Genomic DNA, 17,532 nt, shown 5'->3' with positions numbered 1-17,532 from the left:
CGCCGCTCTACGCCCGTGCGGATCAATGGAGGTTATTTTATGGTGGAGGTGCGCCATCACATCTTTCGCGTCCGTTCGATAGCTGATTCCTGCTCTTTCGCTCCGTTCGATACGCACCTCATCTCCCTCCTACTCGCTTTGCTCCTCTCACAATGAAGACTCAGTCAATTCTCTCTATTGCCCTTGCAGTCCTGGGCACAGCAGCACAGGATTCCTCGCCATTCTCCATCTTCAACCAAACAGGCCGACTTCCCGATGGCTGCATCGATGGCTACTTTGCCGGCTCAGACACTGTCCTGTACACGGTCCCATATACCTACTCAAAAGTTCTCTCAATCATTGGATCTTATAAGAACCTGACTTGGTCGGGCAATCCCGATGAGACAGTCTCTTTAAATGGCACCGACAACAAGGTTGGGACTGCGAGAATGTACGAGGCGAGCGGCGCCCATGTCGTCGAAACCATCACGGTCTATGACAAGCCTGCGGTTGGTCCGTACGAAGAGATCCATACCCTAGCACCATTGTCAATTCCCACATACAACGTCAGCTTTTACGCGGACTACGATGGTACGACTGCGACCCCCACCTGCAATGGCGCAGCTACTGCTTTCAACTTCACCATCAATTTCTGCGCAACGAGCGTGTCGACAGCAACAGTCATTCTCCACATGCTACATATGACCGATGCGCAGACTGTTGGGGTCTTTTTGGGCAACCAGAACTTCACATCCTGTCCGGCCATCAACTCGACGTCAGCAAATGATACTGCAAGAGCTAGCACATTGAGCAACATAACGACGGGGATGGGCTCAGGATCGACTCCCATAGCATTCGCAGGTGGTGCGGGGGCCCTGTCGGCAAGCTGGGTCCTGGTGAGCATTGTCGCACTTGCTGCCGGATTTATTTGAGCGCTTTTCGAGGCCTGCGACGTATATGCTTGCTTCCTCTAGGATTAATCGTATCAATCAATGTACCTTGAGTAGTAATGCATGCGGCTTTCAAAGCGGATTTTGCACAACAGTCACCGACGCCACAGACGGTGATTATGGATCAAGGGTACTGTAGTAGAGGGCAAAGAAGGTCCATAAATCACTCAGTGACCTCGTGAACTGTCAGACCCGTCAGTTGAACCACTCACAGGCAGGTTGCAACTGCCTATTGAAGCAGCAGGAATGCTGCATGTACTCTACCTTAGGATGATCACTCCACGGCCTGAGCTCGGCGCTTTTTAATCACCTTTGAGCAGCGGGCCTTATCAAGTTATCAGCGAACGAGGCGTACATCCCTGTCCGTGCTGTTTTTACCCGTACCGTAACAAGGCTAAGGTGGGAGCCGATCGAAGCTTGTTTTTCTCTCCAACGCAAGAGGGTCTGTTGCACATGCGTGCAATTCTATGAGAATTATCAGATGGCAGATGGCAGACATCTGACGACTTTGCAAATGGGCTCCAACTACGAATTATTATTGAGGCAAATTCTTGAGTGGCGATGGTCAGCTGTAGAGCAATTGAGGCCATTGAGGGAATTCTCAGCATTATTTCATCTAAAGGGGAACAAGAAGCGGAGCTTCGGGGGAAAAAAAAAGAAAAAGCAAGTGTGCTGTCTCTTTCTGGTAGGTAGAGAATTTGCATACTGATTCATTGAAGTGTATGGGTATGACGTTCACTCGAATCAGTGATCAGATTGGAGGACGTATCTTATGGTGGTCTGGTCTCGCGGGCCTTCTCGAGCGCATTGTTACCCCGCGCAGCCGGTGACGATATTAATATTTTACATTACAAACAAACAAACAAATAAGCAAGCAAGCAAGCGAGCGAGCGAGCGAGCCCATGCATCCGGTAACACAGTAATCATCTACTTTATCCACGGCGATAAATCAGTCATTCATTCATTCCCTCTCTTCGCCGTAAGCCTGACTCTCCGGCCATGCATGAGAAGTTCCATCTACAATTGTCTGTTGCCAACGGAAAAAAAGATGAAACTTTTGCCAACCACCCTCCCACCAACAGCTGTGGAGGTTCAAAAGCGTGTGTAAGATTGGGCTGTATCTGAGGTTGAGTTAGAAACATTAGCCGTAATCTATATCCCTGTGAGACCGAATTCCCGCCCAATCCCGACCATTGTTGTGCTTGAGAATAGGGTAGAGAATGCAGCCAGAAGTGAGGGATTATTTCGTTGGATGATTTTTCGCGCCAATTTAACGGTTTTAAAAAACTCAACTGGGAGGGGGTGAATTGGCGAATTAGGAAGCGTCGTTGCTCAAGCTAGCTGATTGTGAGACAGTAAACTATAAGAGCTCTTGCCCATCTCGCCTCGATCTTCCTACATCACCTCTCCACTCCCTTTGCCTTCTTTGCTTTTTCTCCTTCTTCTTCTTCTTTTCCCTCCTCCTCAACACCACCTCGGTGCTATCACCACCAAACATCTTGTTATTGCAGTATCTAACAATCCTAGACGCTGCAATGGCTCCTCCCGATGAGAACGGTACGGATAATTCGACGGAAAACCACCTCCGTTTCGATGAGCCAAAATTCGACAACGAAGGTGAAGGTGGTCGCAAACAATCCGGCGCTGAACACAAGGGTTCCATCTACGCCAAACCAGACCTGGAAAACGGCGAGGAATATGCTAATCTAGTCGCTTACATCTCTTCTTACTATGAAGGTCCCCGAAGAAAGTCGGTCGTGTCGATGGAAGGCGGCGATGCGAAGAAGCCTTGGTGGAAGTTTTGGTCTCGCGGTCCCAAAGCCGAGAAAGGAGATGGCTCCTTAGAGATCCCTGACGATGTGAGTTAGAGGTCGATAGGCCATCAACATCACCCTTTGCTAACGCGAATCGCAGTGGCTCGAGGCCGATATCAAGCAGGGTATCTCGAACACTGAGGTTGAGAACCGTCGCAAGAAGACCGGATTCAACGAGTTGGTCAGTACTTGATCAGTGCGCTCTGCGACGCGGTTGATGCTGACTGACCTTTGAAAGACGACTGAGAAAGAAAACTTGTTCCTCAAGGTACGACGCGAAAACATGAGCAATAATAAAATGATATCACCAACTAACAAACCCAGTTCCTGTCATACTTCACGGGTCCCATCCTTTATGGTAACTCCCTGTTGCAATCTTGATGGCGATCATGGCTAAAGTGAAACACAGTCATGGAAATCGCTGTCCTCGTCGCTGCAGGTCTACGTGAATGGATCGATTTCGGTGTCATCATTGCCATTCTACTCCTCAACGCTACTGTCGGTTGGTATCAAGAAAAGCAGGCTGCCGATGTCGTTGCATCTCTCAAGGGTGACATTGCTATGAGAGCCACAGTCGTTCGTGATGGTAAAGAAGAGGACATCAAGGCTCGTGAACTTGTTCCCGGAGATATCGTATGTTCTGGCGTCTGATGATACATGCGCATTATCTTACAATTGACCAGATCATCATCGAAGAAGGCCAGGTCATCCCAGCTGACGCCCGGTTGATCTGCAACTACGACGCCCCAGAGGCCTTCGAGGAATACAAAGAGCTGATGCGTCAAGAACTCAATGAACCTTCCGAGAAGAAGGAAGGGGCAGAGGATGACGAAGAGGAGGAGAAACATCATGGTCATTCCTTGATTGCCGCCGATCAGTCTGCTATCACTGGGGAATCCTTGGCCGTTGACAAATTCATGGGTGATACCGCATACTACACCACTGGTTGCAAGCGTGGAAAGGCCTTCGCTGTGGTGACTGCACCTGCCAGGACCTCTTTCGTCGGCCGAACTGCTTCACTGGTTCAGGGTGCCAAAGATCAGGGCCATTTCAAGGCTATCATGAACTCCATTGGTACTGCGCTCCTCGTAATCGTCGTGGCCTGGATCTTGATCGCCTGGATTGGTGCTTTCTTCCATCATCTCAGGATTGCTACACCTGAAAACAGTTCCAACAACCTGCTCCACTATCTTTTGATTCTACTGGTCGTTGGTGTCCCTGTCGGTCTACCTGTTGTGACAACTACAACTTTGGCTGTTGGTGCTGCGTACTTGGCTAAGGATAAGGCAATTGTTCAGAAGTTGACCGCTATTGAATCGTTGGCAGTATGTTCACCTTGAGCGTGCTCGTATCCGAGTATACTGACCCCAAACTTTAGGGTGTCGATGTCCTCTGCTCTGACAAAACCGGGACCCTTACAGCCAACCAACTGTCCATCCGTGAACCTTACGTCGCAGAAGATGTCGATGTCAATTGGATGATGGCAGTCGCAGTCCTGGCCTCCTCTCACAACATCAAGTCACTGGATCCTATCGACAAGGTTACTATCCTTACGCTCAAGCGTTATCCCAAAGCACGAGAAATTTTGGAGCAAGGCTGGAAGACCCAGAAATACACTCCCTTTGACCCTGTCTCAAAGCGTATCACTTGCGAATGTACATGCGATGGTCACAGTTACGTTGCAGCAAAGGGTGCACCAAAGGCTATTCTCAACCTTTCAGAGTGCACTCAAGAGACGTCGGATCTGTTCAAGAATAAGGCTGCGGAATTCGCTCGTAGAGGTTTCCGATCTCTAGGTGTTGCTGTCAAGAAGGACAACGAGCCATGGGAGCTACTCGGAATGTTGTCCATGTTCGATCCTCCTCGTGAAGATACCGCTCAGACCATCGCTGAGGCTCAATTCCTTGGTCTTCAGGTCAAAATGCTTACAGGTGATGCTATTGCTATCGCCAAGGAAACCTGCAAGATGTTGGCTCTAGGTACCAAAGTCTACAACTCCGACAGACTGATCCACGGTGGACTTAGCGGCACAACTCAACACGACCTCGTAGAGAGAGCCGATGGTTTTGCCGAAGTCTTCCCCGAGCACAAGTACCAGGTCGTGGAAATGATCCAACAGCGAGGACATCTTACTGCCATGACAGGTGACGGTGTTAATGACGCGCCTTCTCTCAAGAAGTCTGATTGTGGTATTGCTGTAGAGGGAGCTTCCGAAGCCGCCCAGGCCGCCGCCGATATCGTCTTCCTTGCACCCGGTCTTAGCACTATCGTCAGCGCCATCAAGATTGCACGACAGATCTTCCAGCGTATGAAAGCTTATATCCAATACCGTATCGCCCTCTGCTTCCATTTGGAGATCTACTTGGTCACCTCAATGGTCATCATTAACGAGACTATTGGTGTCTCACTTATTGTCTTTCTTGCTCTGTTCGCCGATTTGGCAACCATCGCTGTGGCCTACGACAATGCTCATTTCGAAGCTCGCCCTGTGGAATGGCAGTTGCCAAAGATCTGGGTTATCAGTGTCACTATGGGAGCTCTGCTTGCACTCGGTACTTGGGTTATTCGTGGCTCTATGTTCCTCCCCAACGGAGGTATCATCGAGAACTTCGCCAACGTTCAAGAGGTCCTCTTCCTAGAAGTCTCCTTGACCGAAAATTGGCTCATCTTCGTTACCCGTGGCGGTCAAACCTGGCCATCTTGGCAACTTGTTGCCGCCATCTTCGGTGTCGATGTTCTGTCAACTTTGTTCTGTGTCTTTGGATGGCTCTCCGGCGACGGCTATGCCACAGATCCTCGCGACCGCGCCAATCTCAACCCGAATGGTCGCACGAGCGTTGTGACTGCCGTTGTCATCTGGGCTTACTCTATCGGTGTTACCGTAAGTTTCAACCAGTTGTTCATAGTCTACCATCTTGCTGACATTTTGTGCTTTTCCAGATTGTCATCGCCATCATCTACTATCTGATGAACCAGATCGAATGGCTCGATAACCTCGGCCGCAAGAGCCGTAGCCGCAGCGATACCCAGATGGAGAACATCATCGGTCATCTCAGCAAGGTCGCCATCGAGCACGAGCGCGACGATAAGGGTGGTAGCCGCTGGCATCTGGGCACGAGAGCTACGGAGGCCGAGATGGACGAATAGGAGGAGCGCGTCACACAGGGGGATCAGACGTGCATGCTGTTTACTTCATGCAGTCTGAGGAGTATTGGCAGGAGGTGGTTGATTTCCTTTCCCTTTGCTTTCTGAGATCCTATTCTTGTCGATACAGTGGATACAACCTAAATTACACCAAGGGGTTCGCTAAAAAAGACTGTTGACCGGAATCAAAGAAACATTGCATGCCCCAGACAAAGCTCGGCTGCTAGCTTAAGCAAAGCTCAAAGTGTAGATCAGACGGATCAAAGTCCTTCTCCATATACAGTTGTATCCATCAATCAAAACATTAAGCTACTCGATCTATCTCAGGGTGCATCTTGATTCTCTGAGTGAGTAAACATTGTTGGAGTGTGTACCAGCGTACTATGTGCCCTGAGATCTCTCCCCCTGGTCCCCGAGTCTGGTGTATGTCTCTGGTCACTTCCCCATGTTGCTTCCTCTCTGCTTACGTCTCAATCTTCCGCCCACAGGATCCAAATATTGTTCGCTTCCGACCCACGGGTCGTCTCAGCGCATGAGTTGAACTGTTTGTATGGCGAGCCCGTCGGCTGACAGGTCGGGTGGGTGTTTGGTGTTGGGTTGGCCATCTTCGGATGAGATTGGCCCGTGGGTTTTCAGGGAAGAGCAAGGTGTGCTGGTGTTTGCAAATACGCGTCTTTACGTTCTGGCATTTTTGGTCAGGATGCGACAATGATTTACGCGCGTTTGTAATGAGGCAGTTTAGCTAACAATTCCATCTCCGCTACGATTGGACGAAGCATTTGCACTCTCCTGTAGCGAATATCGATGCCTCTGGTTCTGTAGTATTGAACAACACGGTCAGAGCAGACATGGGTCGCTCGACTCCGCAGTACTCTGAGGGCGGATTGCCATGACTGCGAAGGACTGGCTATCAGAAGTCAGCTGGGCCGGGAGCAGATGGGATGGCATGTATCATCTCACATTCCGGTCCAATATACGAGCATTCGGGTGAGCATTACAGATTCGATCAAGGTGTCTCGCCTGGTCAGAAAAAAGAAGTGGTCATTGGTCGTGCGGACCCACTCTGTGAGTCTCGTTGCTGAAGACATATCGAAATACGTGCGGGCGGATTTCGGCAGGTACATCCAGGAGTCCTGAATACAGGATTTTGGGTGTCTCTTGCGTAATATCTGATCGATCGTCGACTGTCGTCAGGAGCAGACCAAATCTCTTCAGGGCGTATCCTGCCGGTGAGTTTTGGGGGGGGGGAAAGAAAAAAAAACCGTTACACCATTGTACCAGCGCCACTAGGAATCGAACCTAATACGGTCAAAGTAATACACAGACCACGTGTGGGTCGTGTGGACTCATCATTGAAAGCTAGACGAAGTCTTCTCGCTGCTTTGCTTAGATGTCTGGCAAAGAGAGAGTTTGGAGTAGCCCAATGCAGTTTGAGACTGAGCAATCCGAGCAGAAGATCTGGAAATCGACTCATGCAAACATCCATATTTTACAGATAAAAGTCACAGGTTTGTTCATGAGACTTGCAGTCCTACCAAAAACAGCCGGTGGTGGAGTCGAATCATACAAGTTACATTAGTGTTGTAGGCTCCGTTGTGGAATTGCTGTCTTATCTCAGGTACTTGAATCAAGTACATAGATACTGAGCACTATAAGAGTCATATAACGATTGGGATTTGTTTGAAATAAGTTGGTAGGAGGGTGAGAAGTAAGACGGAAACAAGAGTTTTGGGCTGATGCCAGTGGACATGTGAATGCATGGACCCTGAAACCTTGCCCCGAGCTGTTTCACATCTCCACAAGTAAGACGACCACTTAACTCACCGGCCTCCTCACCGCCTATACAAAACATACTGATAGGATTTGGAGAGTGAAAGCAAATATGACTTTGAGTACTCCGACCAAAGTCTTTCGAAGACCTCAAATTTCCTAGATTTCTATCCCAGCCACGCCAAATCCCCAAGACAAAATGCAGAACCACGTGTCTCCGACCAGATATCTTTCACCAAAACGGAAGCGAGGCGGCGAAGATTCCCTACTTGGAGATGCTCCAGCTCCCTCACGCCTTAGAACCACCAATCTACCTACGAGACCTCTGCTCGAGCACGGCTACTCTAACGAAGGCAGCCCTCGAGCAACCGTTGCTGGGCACCTACAAAACCTGGACCTGCAGGAACATAGTCCCATTTCAGTACTGGATTTTGGTATACCTGTTGAATCTCAAATGAGCCACTCAAAGACTGGCCTTCATTCGGGCGGCTTCAATCCTAATATCATCCTTCCAAACCAGACATACAATGCTCCGATAACCCCACCACCAAGTTCCAATGGCCGTTTTACAACGTGGGCGCCATCTGGAATACAGGACAAACCTTCAGTAACGCCTCTCGAGATTCCAGAAACCCCTCGATTACGCCCTGTATCCTCGCCTACACCTCCCTCATCCGCAAAAAAGTCGAGGTCGCCTCCTCCTCTGTCTCCAACGCTTTGGTGGCATGACGAAGAGATCACGGGTCACGACCCTAGTGACCCTACCGATGACGGCTACGGTATCAATGGCGTTGGCTTCCTACCTACGCCGGCAATAGCGAATGCTCGAGCTGAACGGCGAAAGAAGCAGGTTGCAGAGTGGAAGAATAGAGAAGCGAGGGAGGCGAGGCAAAAGAGAGGCGATAGGCGGAGGAGGAGAGACCTAGGGCCTGGATCCTCAGGCAATGGCACTAATCATGGGAGCACTGGCGTGAGGGCGAACGAGAGTCGGAAGGTCCGATTTCTGGAAATCTAGGCCCAGGATAAAGGCGTTGTCGAGGTTTAGGCACGGGCTGTGAAGGACTTAGGGGTTGGCACTCCCAATTGAATTATGGGAAACTTGATGAGGCGAATGACAGCGACGGCGTACAGCTGGAAGATTACTTATCATCAACACTCGTTCATGAGGATTGGGAACTGAGGGGTTGCATCGGCTAATACGATCGTACATACTTTGAATTCATGAACAAAATTATGATTATATGAGGGCCTGGGGTCCCAGAAAGTGAACAGTTCCCTCAAATTGCAAATAGATCGATTATGTACGGTTGCTTAATGAGTACATTCTTCGATGAGGTTAAGTCCGAAATATAGCCGGAGTTAAGGACGACCTCGTTGACGCCTTCCCTCAATTAATGCTTTCGGTTTGCTTTTCTTTTCCTAAACAGCTCTTGAATAAGAGAACCTAAAGAACATTATAGCTCTTAAAAAGCCGAGAAGCCTTCCACTCCTCCGCACCTGAGACATCCAGCCGAAGGACCCACTGTCTCCATGGACCATGGCCTCCAACCATGGAAGCGTAGCGCACCTCCTGCCGCTGACATATAAACGTATGGTATCCGCATGGCTAGAAGAGGATTGTCCCAGCTTCGATTACGGCGGATTTGTCGTTGGGGAGTCCATGGCTGAGGCAAAGCTGTTGGGAAAGAGTTCGGGCATGATAGCTGGGGTGCCCTTCTTTGATGAGATCTTCAGGCAGCTGGAATGCACGTATGGCCTCCTAACATTGATGTCACCCAGCTCTTGTTTCTTATCAAGTTCTCTTCGAGTACCAGAAACTAAGCCAACGATGTCAGTGTAGAATGGCACATAGTTGAAGGCCATTTCTTCGATCCGATCACCCACTGTGCAACAGTCCGCGGTCCGGTCCGGAAGCTCCTCCTTGGAGAGCGAGTAGCCCTCAATACCCTCGCGAGGTGCTCAGGTATAGCCACCAGGTCCGCCCGCATGCTCTCCCTCGTCCGCAACGCAGGCTATTCCAATATCCTGGCCGGCACCCGTAAAACCACCCCAGGGTTTCGCCTGGTCGAAAAGTATGGTATGCTCGCGGGTGGTTGTGATCCTCACCGCATTGACCTCAGCGCTATGACTATGCTCAAAGACAACCATGTTATAGCTGCCGGTAGCATCACCCGTGCCGTCAAGGCTGCACAAGCTGCTGGAGGCTTCGCTATCAAAGTAGAGGTGGAGTGTCAGACTGAGGCAGAAGCCGACGAGGCTGTAGCAGCTGGTGCTGATGTGGTTATGCTTGACAACTTCACAGGCGAAGGAGTTAAGGTAGCCGCGAAGAGCCTTAAGGAGAGGTGGAAAGGGAGGAGAGAGTTCCTGGTTGAAGTCAGCGGTGGCTTGACAGAGGCTAACGTCGCAGACTTTGTTTGCAACGATGTGGACGTGATAAGTACCAGCAGTATCCACCAAGGTGTGCCGCATGTTGACTTCTCGCTGAAGATTGTTCAATGAGGACGGCTCATGAGGGCCAAGTCTTTCAAAGTCTCAGTGCAGAAGAGGGTCTTCAGAATAAGGCCTATTAGCGCTGGCGATAAGCTGGAGCGAACACTCGTTGCACTGTTCTGCTCTTGAGGACTGTACGGGATAAGTAAATCGCCGATCTCTATAGGGGGTAAATGCATTGAACGTGACTCTGCTTGCCTCGACATATGTCTCCAGAGTTGAATATGATATGTTTCTCATCCTTCTTTCTCCTTTTGCCTTGCTAGGCGTGCTATCAGTGTCCACAGCTGATCATCAGTCAAAATTTCGAATCCAACTGCCATCTGTCTGAGTTAGTCAACATCCACGCATCGTTTGAGGTACATACGCACGGGAGCTGCTAATGTGTACCAGTCTTCGAGGAGCAGCTGCTCACAGCTTCGCACCAGATAACATAGACTTACGCCATCATGTACGGGTGCTGTAGCTACGGTTGCTAGAAAGGATACTGCGCTCGCCGTCTGATCCGCTGGAGTATTGGCCTGGAGCAGTGAACCCCGACATCGGATTTGGTCTCCTGTCGACTGCCCAGTCAGCTGCGTATGATATTCTTCTTTCCATAGCTATCTCAAAGATCGAGGTAAAGGAAGACTAGCCGCACATGTGGGGAGACTACTAGGGAGGGTTGGCAGGGTGTCATGGAAGTATTTTGGTCGTTCAAGCTTCGTGACGACCTCATTGCACCCTGCGACAGCTCTACGAGGATGGAGAGTGGGAAAATTTGTTATCTCTGTTGAGTGATTGGCTATAGCGAGACGGCAGTTTGAATCCTTCGAGAGTGGAGTCAGTCCAACAGACAAGACAGTCAAGCTCGACCACCCGTCCCGATGCAAGCTTACCTCGCAGCTACAGGATCGCCTACCTCATCACCATCGACGTGGCAAGGCCCATGCCAATTGCTATGGCTAGTTGTCTCTACGATCGACACCGAAGACACCTTGATCACGGCTCTCAGCGGATTCGTTCCTATGCACTACCACAAAGGAAGACATCTTAGCATCAACCCCCCACATCAGCTGAACACACATCGTCCATGAAAGAGTGATAGAATAATCATACTTTCTCGTGTCAACGGCAGTGGCGACACCATAGGCCAAGTGCAGACCGCTATTGACTTCTGGATGCAAAGCCCGGGCACGGAGATGAGCTCATGCGGGCATAGTGCAAAACGCAACTTCGACTAGCCACAAGAAGACTTTGAGTTGGGGCCACCTTCATGTCCTTGAGCCTATGAGGAGGCCCCAGGAGGCCTGTGCAGCTTGCATCTAGTCTCGAACGTCGTATCTAACGACTCGACATAAGGCTTTTGGCTGCCAGTGACCAGCCTTGCTCGCATATATGCGGCTTTTGCATCCATGGACAGCACCGTATGCATGGCTTAGAGCCCCTAGACCAGACCAAATCCCTCACATGCCTTGCTGCTGACGAAGAGTACGGACACGATCAGGACATGATCTTCCCTCTCGAGAAGCTTCGAGACCCAGCTCGTACGTCTTGTGCCGCGAGGAACGGAGAACCCCGACCCTACTCACCGCCTGCGAGAGTTTTCAGGCTAGCAAGAACGCCAGAACGATTGCATGATGCACCATCGTTATCAACGGCCCACTAGTTTACCATGGGAGGCAGCTTCTACGTCTACAGCCCACTATGATAGCCTCCAGTGAGGGTTCCCGGCCTCCTCGCCACCAAGGGAGCGCACCGTCTAGAAGATTCGACAGGTTTCGAACCAAAGCCATGCATACGGTGGTCCTACGGTATGTCGGTCTGCGCCGTCGTTTCGTGACTATGCACTCTACAGACGGAAGGGCCAGCTAGCTAAGGGAAGCATGATCCTACAATGGTGCACTCTTCCAACCGAAGTGCGGCATGAATCTTCAGCTCGCTTGCGAAGAGGTAATTGGAGGTGCTGCAGAGGAGAGGGTGCCTTTGGATGCGGCAGCTCGAGGGCAGGTTCAAAGGCCAGGGTTCCCCTCTAGCGATTCTTTGTTGTGACGGCTGCACCGAGCTTGAGGAAGGATGAGAAGGCTTTGAGCCTGATGGATCTATCTACTGGTGGATATACATGTATATATATACCAATATCAGCATCAACTCGGATGCACGTGTAGCCATCGGAAACGGGTCAGCGTCGCATCTGGTCTCCTGTTCAAGCCTAGCTAGAGCCTGAGGCCCAGCAGGCCAGCCCATTATGCAATATTGATTGGCATTTGTAAGAACAGGGTCGCTATACAGTACTTGTGCAAGACAGCATCCGTTAATAGAGTTACTCGTCAATGATAGGATAACCACCGAAATCTTTCGGCGCCCCAAGCACCGAACCACCGATCGTCCCTCTCCCTCTCTCTCGGAAAACCTACCACGATCCGGCCAACGCCCCCCGAGATTTCCGAGGAATCTTAGCGCACCCTGGCGGAAATCCCGCAGGAATCGGCGCAACCTGTTCCGCGTGAGTTGTGCGTGTGTGTGTGTGTGTGTGTGTGTGTGGTGTCGATCAAGACAATATTCAGGGTTGGATGGTGTGACGGTGGCGGATCGCTGAGCGCCTCCGCCGCGAGGGTTCGGATATTAAGATACTAACCGGCGTGGATTTTTTTGGGATTCATCCTTTATGCCTCGCTGGTGGGGTGGGCGCTGGTGTCTTCTGGTGTCTTCTGGGCTTGAAGGTTTGGTTTGACTTTGGACGTCGGGGGGTGAGGGTGAGGGGGTTTGAGGGTGAGGGTGAGGATGAGGGGTTGAGTGAGGGTTTGAGTGATTTTGCATCGGGGAGTGTGAGGGTGAGTGTGAGTGTGAGTGTGAGTGTGAGTGTGGATGGAGTGGATGGATACGCGGAGTGACAAAATGCCGCAACTGGTCAGATGGGCATGGGTCGGATGGGGGGGCGGATGACTGACTGACTGACTGACTGACTGACCGCCTGCCTGCGGCGACGGTGGGGGGTTGGGGTATGACTGTGACGGTGATGATTGATGATGATTGATGCGGGTTTTGTTGTTGGTTGACCGGGCCACGGCTGGGGGGGAGGGATTGAGCGGAGTGTGACTTTTGGTATTTTTTTGGGTTGTTGATGGTGGGTGTGAATGGGTGAGGGGGGGATTTTTGGGGAGTTGACGATGGTGAGGGATATCGATGCCTTTGACGGGGTTGGGCCTGGGGTGTGTGGATTGTTTGTGGGCGTGTTTTGGATGGATGAGGGTTGTATATGCTCTGTTTGCTATGTACGATTGGTCTATGCCCTTCATGCATCATATATACCTCACAAGCTCGTCTGCCCTGACGAATGCATGCTCAACTCCCCCCCCCCAGACCATCTCTCACTTCACTCCTTCCAAGCCCTATACTGACTCTTGGCGCCCCAAACCTCTCCTTTCTTGAGCAGACACTGTCCCCTCCACTCGCTCCTCGGCGCATCCACGTACCGTGATGGCTCCACCGCGATGCCAGCCCTGGGTCCCTTGGCCGGAATCTTCGCCCCGCTGCTACTCTCCAGTTCCGGCACCTCAATGTGCTCTCCCGTGTAAAATTGAAACGCCGGCTCCGTGCTCAAGATCTCGAGGTTCAACTTCGTGGCCGGGTGGGACATGCGGACCAGAGTCCGCAGCGGCAGGTTGCGCGTGTCGAGTGGGATTATGTTGGGCGGGTCCAGGACGAAGCAGTCGTCGAATGAGGGGGAGGAGGGCCCGAGGAAGAAGGTGGTGTTTGGTTTCGGGGCGGAGGCGTGAGCGGTGATGTCTCCGGTGGGGATGGAGTTGGAGTCGAGGGATAAGTATTGGTCTGTTGAGAGGGTGATGGCGTGCCCGTCGATGGTGGGGGAGGTGGGGTTGAGGTTGAAGTAGCTGAGTGACGATGGTAGTTAGGTATGGAGTTGGTTGTGTGTAGGGAGGGTGGGATATGATAGATCTCTTACCTGTGGTTCGTGACCCCTACTACAGTCTCCTCGCACTCGTCGCCGACAAATTTGACTTGGTATTCGACGTCGAGAACCGTCTTGCCATCTTCCTTGCCAGCTGTGTACCAGACCTTGCATTGCACGGTGCCGGGGTATCCTTCTTCTCCATCTTTACTCAGATATGTGAACTGCACCCCCTCTTTCCCCGATCGATTGATTGGTACGGGACCGTCGAAGTCTTTCTTGCCCCATCCTTCCGCACCGCCATGCAAGCAATTGGGACCATCGTTGGCATGCAGCGAATAGGTTTTGCCATTGAGATTGTGTATTTGAGCGTCTTTGACGCGATTGGTGGTGCGGCCAATGGTTTCGCCAAAGTAAGGGGCATTGTGTGACTTGTAGAATTTGGCTTCGGGAAATGCCAAGACTATGTTTTGACCGTCGACATTGAATTCTTGGATGGCGGCTCCTTGAGCGAGAAAGGTGAAAGCTGATTCGGGTGATTGTGGGGACATTTTGTGGGGGGCGGGGGAGGGGGGGGGGAAGGTGTGGTTCAGGCGGGGTTGGTGAGGCGAGAGGTGGGGTAAATTGGTGATGTGGTTTTAGGTGTGCAGTAAGGTGAGTGGTCTTTGCAGGGCGAGTCCGGTGAGTGATGAATCAATGTAGGAGGAATTGCTTGTTTACTGTGATGATTGGATATGTGAGAAGTGTGACAAGGCAAAAGGTGCAAAGCAGTCTTGATTTCTAGAATTAATTGTAGAGTTGTAGAATTGTAGAATTCATAACTTACATGTATTGTACTGTACGCGGATCGGATTGCTTGCAGGCGTTGGTGGTGGCGTCATCAAATGGCATTTATCAAGACATATATTAAAGTACTTTAATTATTCAAGTGCGGGGTTTGCCTTACTTTTACGCTGAGTCGGAGAGGCGGGGCACGCTTGCCAACGGTTTCTTAGGTAAGTTAACTGTAATGTAACTGAGATGTTGCTAGAGCTAGAGAGTACTTTACTCCACCCGTTGAGACTTATTTTTAAGCTTTCTGTCGATCGATCACCGGTCCAAAAAAAAAAAAGACACGAGAGTATATACATCAAAAGGTTATGCACTCTGCACGTCAACACAAAATCATTCGCTCCTACACACTGCATCAAGCCCAAAACATCGGAACACATTCAACAGGTTTCTGCATCAAGAGACAGTCGGGCCTTTCGACTTGGGCAAGCTTCAAAGCTAGACGCAAGCCTCCTGTCCAGTGTGGAAACAGGATAACAAATTCCCAACTTCAGCTCCGAGTTCATCACATGGAAAAGAACGAGAGAAGAACGAAAGGAAAGAAAGAAAGTAAGACCAGATTCACGGAGACGGTTTCAAAAGACAAATTCGGTGGTTATGTGGTGATAAATGGCGTATGTACTCATCGATCCGTCGACGCCCACTCTCAAGCCTTCCGCCTCCTTCTGGATCAATCCTCCGTTCCAATCATAAATGCAACCAGCACACATGCCTTCCCAATGTGGAGAAAGAGAAAAGAAGGAAAAAATCCCAAGAAAAAAGCAGTTGTCATGATAAAATAGGATCCAGTCCCAGAGGGCCAATGTCGTCGTCGTTCCAGGCAGACATTGGTAAACACGGGTTGGCTTTCTGCTGCATCAAGCCCATCCCGTTGTATGATAACGCGACGTCGTAGTTGTAATCCATGTCGGGTACGTAGCGTGACGCGGATTGCATCCACGTCTGACTTGGTGATTGTAGCGATCCTGGGTCCAAATTCATGCTGGGGCCCAGATTCAAAGATGATTCGGGAAACGTCATACACCTATCCTCCTCCGGGCTGTGCATTGGAGGAGTCGGTTGGAATCGCCTTGCTGGATGCGCCTTTTCGCCCGCGAAAGGTCTTGAAACAAACGGTTCGAAGTTGGGTGTGGCGGGACTGAACTCGGATTTGGTGGTAGTTGGGGTTGGATATGCGTGCTCTTCCTCCTTAATCGTCATCTTCTGCCGCAGGACATCTGTATCCTCTTCAAACGTCTCGTAAATGCCCTGATCGTCCAGTTTGAGCAGTCCCAGTCGATCGAGGATATCATGGGTGAGTGGGATCCCCTTGGCCGTTTTCTGTAACGGAGGTCCGGGCCAGGCTCTTCGGTTTAGGTTACGGTCGTATAATTCTTGGAGCGCGTTGACTAATTTATCTTGCTGCTGTTCGAGCATCTCCACATAGCTTACGCGGAAGGTCAGCGTGACCGGTCAGAAGAACATCAGAACCTCTCACCCTTTTGGATAGACCTTGTCGTGTGATTTCTTCCGCTCTCCGAACACACATATAGCATTATCGGATTGGCATCGATTGCAAGGACTCGCCCCGTCACACTGTAGAACAAGGATGAGCTTGGAGATGGAACACGCATCCGCGGATACTGACTTTTGACTTCTTAAGCCTGCATCGATCACACGCCTTGCATACTCTTTTGCGTGTGCTAGTTTCTTCGTCCTCGGGTGAGGAGTGAGTATCCCTATGTTGCATGATTATCATGTATCAGGCCGTCTAACATGGAGAATGGTGATTGATATAGGCTGTCTGATCGGACCTATACTGGGATGGTGGAATGAAGAGAGCTTGGTATGAAATGAATGAAGTAGCACTGAAGGGAATTGTTTGCCAAATGCGATTTCATCAATAGCCAATAGCAGAAAGGCCGTAAATGGACAAGGCTAATGCAGCATGGATTAAGCGAACACGTCAACAAGGGTGTAGGTTGGGGAAGTGCGCCGGGGCATAATGTCATTGAGAAACTGGTGGAGCGATGGAAGATATAAGGAATGGGACGAGCGGATTATTATTCAGTCAGCAGGCTGCAGAGCATTATTAAGGAAAGCAGATACGCCGTTCCGCCCGCAGTTAAGGGACGACGCATCGTAACCTTGGAAGCGTTTGTACCTTTTTTTTTTCTCCCTTTCGGATCGGAGACAAGTACTTTCCACTCCCACCACTTAGCCTTGGCGATACGAAATGGTATAGTTCGCCTTTTTTTTGGGTTTTTTTGTTTTTCTTTAGTGCGGTGAAGAGAGCGAGATTCATCAGTCAGCAGTCATCAAATCAGAGCAGAGGCAGGCCAGTCGTATCAGTCAGATTGTTTCTGGGCAAACCGCCGTAGCTGAGATGCGGAATCCATGTTGTATGTCATTGATACTACCGGTATTTGCTGTTTGGACTTGCAAGAATCCCTGTTGTTCAAATCCCCCTCTGAGGCAGTGCTATCTGCAGGGCAGTGGGGCTTTAATGGAGTAGATTGGCTGAGATGGCTTGAAAGTTTCGAGGCTGAAAATCGGGTTGATGGCGGTGTGATGAGGGCAGCCAAGGTTTGCTTTGGGGGTTATGGGGGTTATGGGGGGTATTGAAAGCGAAAAGGAAAGGGAAAAGGAAAAAAGAAAAAAGAAAACGCTAGTTACAGCTAGCAGA

General features: G+C 50.5%; 6 protein-coding genes across 6 annotated transcripts; 4 read left to right on the top strand and 2 right to left on the bottom strand.

The window, feature by feature from the left end:
• Positions 1-152: 152 nt before the first annotated feature.
• On the top strand, positions 153-911 carry HO173_006336 (uncharacterized protein; the record flags this gene model as incomplete). The annotated part of the gene is made up of 1 exon (XM_037308247.1): positions 153-911. One exon carries the CDS (start codon positions 153-155, stop codon positions 909-911), a length of 759 nt encoding a protein of 252 aa, XP_037165021.1.
• Positions 912-2,464: 1,553 nt separating this feature from the next.
• On the top strand, positions 2,465-5,890 carry HO173_006335 (uncharacterized protein; the record flags this gene model as incomplete). The annotated part of the gene is made up of 8 exons (XM_037308246.1): positions 2,465-2,788; positions 2,844-2,924; positions 2,982-3,011; positions 3,068-3,101; positions 3,153-3,376; positions 3,427-4,068; positions 4,122-5,624; positions 5,684-5,890. 8 exons carry the CDS (start codon positions 2,465-2,467, stop codon positions 5,888-5,890), a joined length of 3,045 nt encoding a protein of 1,014 aa, XP_037165020.1.
• A 1,966-nt stretch (positions 5,891-7,856) lies between these two features.
• On the top strand, positions 7,857-8,672 carry HO173_006334 (uncharacterized protein; the record flags this gene model as incomplete). The annotated part of the gene is made up of 1 exon (XM_037308245.1): positions 7,857-8,672. One exon carries the CDS (start codon positions 7,857-7,859, stop codon positions 8,670-8,672), a length of 816 nt encoding a protein of 271 aa, XP_037165019.1.
• Positions 8,673-9,194: 522 nt separating this feature from the next.
• HO173_006333 (uncharacterized protein) lies at positions 9,195-10,156 on the top strand (the record flags this gene model as incomplete). The annotated part of the gene is made up of 2 exons (XM_037308244.1): positions 9,195-9,406; positions 9,493-10,156. 2 exons carry the CDS (start codon positions 9,195-9,197, stop codon positions 10,154-10,156), a joined length of 876 nt encoding a protein of 291 aa, XP_037165018.1.
• A 3,346-nt stretch (positions 10,157-13,502) lies between these two features.
• On the bottom strand, positions 13,503-14,587 carry HO173_006332 (uncharacterized protein; the record flags this gene model as incomplete). The annotated part of the gene is made up of 2 exons (XM_037308243.1): positions 13,503-14,019; positions 14,091-14,587. The coding sequence occupies 2 exons, from the start codon at positions 14,585-14,587 to the stop codon at positions 13,503-13,505; spliced, it is 1,014 nt and encodes a 337-aa protein (XP_037165017.1).
• A 1,048-nt stretch (positions 14,588-15,635) lies between these two features.
• On the bottom strand, positions 15,636-16,596 carry HO173_006331 (uncharacterized protein; the record flags this gene model as incomplete). Its single annotated transcript, XM_037308242.1, has 3 exons — positions 15,636-16,293; positions 16,345-16,442; positions 16,495-16,596. The coding sequence occupies 3 exons, from the start codon at positions 16,594-16,596 to the stop codon at positions 15,636-15,638; spliced, it is 858 nt and encodes a 285-aa protein (XP_037165016.1).
• Positions 16,597-17,532: the final 936 nt, after the last annotated feature.

This window comes from Letharia columbiana (genome assembly GCF_014066305.1).
Source record: "Letharia columbiana isolate WasteWater2 chromosome Unknown Sc0000018_s1, whole genome shotgun sequence".
Taxonomy (NCBI): domain Eukaryota; kingdom Fungi; phylum Ascomycota; class Lecanoromycetes; order Lecanorales; family Parmeliaceae; genus Letharia; species Letharia columbiana.
Note: the sequence above shows the minus strand (reverse complement) of the source record. Positions and strands in the feature narration are given on the sequence as shown.